At 36.1% G+C, this 3,996-nt stretch overlaps 1 protein-coding gene across 1 annotated transcript; it reads left to right on the forward strand.

Moving 5' to 3' along the window:
- The first annotated feature begins 485 nt into the window (after positions 1–485).
- LOC113315206 (aspartic proteinase CDR1-like) lies at positions 486–1,952 on the forward strand. Its single transcript, XM_026563513.1, has 2 exons — positions 486–809; positions 900–1,952. The coding sequence occupies exons 1-2, from the start codon at positions 494–496 to the stop codon at positions 1,928–1,930; spliced, it is 1,347 nt and encodes a 448-aa protein (XP_026419298.1). The 5' UTR covers positions 486–493; the 3' UTR covers positions 1,931–1,952.
- Positions 1,953–3,996: the final 2,044 nt, after the last annotated feature.

Genomic DNA, 3,996 nt, shown 5'->3' on the forward strand with positions numbered 1-3,996 from the left:
TATAATCAATGGGCACACATTAGAGGTGTGAATGTGTACACATTCATCCGAAATGTGTTCACATTCACTGGAACGTGTACACAATATCAAGCAATGGGTACACATTCCCTGCTATCCAAACATTTTTGATAATTTAGAACATTTTTGGAAATAACTAATTAAAAGTAAACATCTTTGGAAATTTCCTCCAATGAATTGATATGCTTTCTTAACAACAAATCTTGATATCAAAAAATCTCATTTATCATTCAAAGATCTCATGATGCGTTAGTCCAGCTTAATTCCTTAACTGTGCGTTATAACAGCTGGCACCACTTGTATCATGTACCTGCATGAGCGTTAATTGTGTATTAAAAACAGAAGATTTCCAATTATTTCCAAAATCAAAAGAATAGTAACAGGATTTAGTTTTTACTATAATACTATATATTGAAGTTCAATATTGCTTATAACTGTATCCATCAAATTTCTATTTTGCTCAAAAATGGGGAGAATGTTTTTCATTTTTCTTCTAGCAATTACTCAATTTTCACTACTGTTAAACTCAATCATTGCTGTGTACCCAAAGAAAGGGTTTAGTATGAAGATGATTCATATAGATTCCAAAGAGTCGCCTTTATATCCAGGTGATCATTTAACAAGAGACGAAAGGCTTCAAAGACTCGTACAACAATCCAAAACTCGAGTACGTTACATCGAATCACAAATATTACTTCAGAGAAATGCTACGCACTCTATGGATCCTAATGTTGCACGTTTGCCCGTAGTTTATGAGTCAGCAATGTTTTATGTTGCAGAGATTGGTTTAGGTACGTTTCCAACTGGTAAACTACCACCATTTTTGAAATACTATTTGTTGATTGATTCCGGTAGTAATCAATCGTGGATTCAATGTGAAGGTGCCACTAAGGCTTTCAATCAAGATAATCCTCTTTATCCTTGGAAGTTGTCAACTACATATCGTCCGGTACCTTGTAGTATGCATCCTCGTTGTAGGCGTGCTATGTGCAATAGAGATGGCCACTGCACCTACTTTACAAGATATGCGTCTGGATCAATTACATCTGGTGTTATTGCTAAAGAAAAATTCACTCTAGGGTTTGATACTAATGAACCTGAGAGAATTGAACTACAAATAGGTTGTGGTTTTTTTCAAGAAAATTTTGAAAATTTTATAGGTAATAATCATTTGCATGGAAAAGCTGATCGTATTGCGGGAATACTCGGTTTGGGATGGGGAGAAGGGTCTTTTTTGAACCAGTTAGGAGCTGTTGGACAAGGTAAATATTCCTACTGCTTCGAGACATTTGACTATTATGCTGAGCCATCGAGTACATATTTAAGGTTTGGTGCAGATGCGATAATTAGAGGCGTTGGTCAACAAGTAAAAAAAACTCCCATTGTTGTGCCTGCGTTTCAGACACAACTCTATTACTTAAATTTAGAAGATATCAGCATAGGTACCAAACGAGTAAGATTTCCAAGTGGTACTTTCAAGGTTAATGGTCAAGGAGAAGGTGGTACTATTATAGATTCTGGTACTCCATTATCTCAGATGTACAAGGATTATTTTGATAGAGTTGCCGATTTGGTGAAAGAACACTTTGACAAGCTCAGAATTGAATATGTCGGATCCGTAGACCATTTTGACTGTTGTTTCCATATACCTGAAGGATTTGATATTACCAACTATCCTTCAATAACACTTCATTTTCAACAGGCCGATTATGTTATATCAGATTATAAAGCCAATTTCTTTTTGAAATCTCCTAAAATTGCTTGTTTAGCTTTTTTCGGAGTTGACAAAAAGGGACGTGGTACGCCGCATTTTATTTTAGGTGCAATGCAACAAACTAACAAACGGATTTTGTATGATGTTATGGATCTTTCACTCTCATTCGCTACAGAACAATGCGAAGTAGGTTCATGACTGTGTTTATCTCTAATGATTACCCAGGAATAAAGTCATTTTGTCAAGAAAATTTTAATAAATTATTATTCATTTTAATTCTTGTAAAAATATTTGCAAGCTGGCCAAACATATCAAATCAAAATAATTACACGTCATTTTGAAAAATATTTTGCTTTCTCTATTTCAAAGAGAAGATAGATTCAACCAGGGGAATACATACACCACAAAAGGTAGCTTGTAGCTGCTCATAAACGTCAATACAAGCCTTTTTGAAAGATTTCACATTTGGAAGAGAAATCGTGAGCTGAGTTTAAATAGTTATATCGTTGAGAGAGAATTGAAATAAAGGTGCATTCAAACGTTTGCGGGGAGAAAGTTACAAAATCGAAGTCCTTCCAAAGTTGAAACAACAAGGTAAGGTAGAGAGGATGAAGTTTTCTTATTATCTTAAAGTTACAAACCGGTCTTCCCCAGGACTAAATAGGCAGGAAACCCAAAAGCCTATTTACACAAATATAATATCTTTTCTAACTAACATATCTCCTACCATATATATACTAGATGACCCGAAAAAATTAACGCGAAACTAAATTTTGTACTCACAAAAAATTAACGCAGAATAAAAATGAGATTTTGTTCTAGGGGCTGAGTCAATTCTAGTTAGATGCTGACTGGTCTTGGCCAAAGGCCTACCAGACTCAATGTTGCACCATTATGGTGCATTACAACTGCATCTCAGGCCATGCCATGATGGTGCAGATGCTACGTCACTTCCACCACTTGCATTCTTTCACTGTCGATCTACATATAAAGCGAATTCAACGGATGAAAGTCTGGCCAACAAATGCCGCATAGGGTCAAAGAAAAGGAATATCTCTTTCATCTACTCATCAGTTGTCATCCTTCTAGAGCTACTTGGTTAGGTTTAAACATTGACATTTACCCGCTGATACAATAAAATAGGGGTTCAATACCCGCTACTGTCTAATCAAAATAAAATTGACATTTACCCTAACAACTGATATATAAAAAAGGATCACAAGCTGGTTTGAGAATAAATACAATCCTAACAAGGACCATCATCACATGGAGAATCTTTCAAAATAAAAAACCAGTTCAACAATGTTTTTTTTGGCTATGCTCCCTTTACTTTGTTCCGAAATGTCGCATAGCGATGAAGTCATCTTGAGGATTTCTACCATCTACCATGTTTGTAAAAAAGTCAGCTTTCAACATGTTTAGCAAGTGCCTGCTAACATGTTTCGCATACAGATAAGCAGTAACTTACTGCACGACTCAAATAAAATAAGCTTACAGGTTCTCCAAGCTCAGTATTTCTCAAGTACGGCTCCATGAACTTGAATAAATCTTCAAGCAAGCGATGGACATAGAGAGAAGTGTTTTGGGAAGTCTTCTCGGTCAGCATCCACTTCATGTCCTAAACTTTCAGAAATACCACCATTAAGCCGAATTATCAATGGTAGCAGCTAAGTCGTTTCAGAGTTTCTATCAAACATCTGATACGCAATCTGCAAAACTGATGAAGGATGGATACAAACAGCAATCAACAACCCAATTTCAGTTGAAATTTCAGGTTAAGATACAACCCTTCATCTAGGGCTCTTGATCCATGGTGAACATCCACCAGATTTATGGCTAGGTCGATGACTACGGCATTACATCTACTTCCCTGCCCTGCAATCAATTTCACATAAACCCAGATAGAATCCTAATTCTTACAAAGCTCGAATCAATCAGCATCATTCATCAACAGGGGGAAAGCTACTATTACTAAAGGGAAAGCCAATTTTGGGGTGGATTAATAAAACAGATGATCAACAGGGGAAAGCCATTGTGCTGTATGATTATAAACAAGAACGCCAAAACATAGAGACAAAAAGTTCCTTGCCTTGATCGATTGTCTGCATCCCAAAGGTGCACACGTGAATGGTGTAAGGAAAAAAAAAATGCTCTTTAGTACTTTCCTTCACTCTCTCATTACAAATTTGATTGATTATTCTCCTTTCACCAATGGTGATCAAAATTTCCAAGCTTAATTTAGCCGAGTCTAATTTCATTTTCAG

This window comes from Papaver somniferum, chromosome 10 (assembly GCF_003573695.1).
Source record: "Papaver somniferum cultivar HN1 chromosome 10, ASM357369v1, whole genome shotgun sequence".
NCBI classification, from domain to species: Eukaryota; Viridiplantae; Streptophyta; class Magnoliopsida; order Ranunculales; family Papaveraceae; genus Papaver; species Papaver somniferum.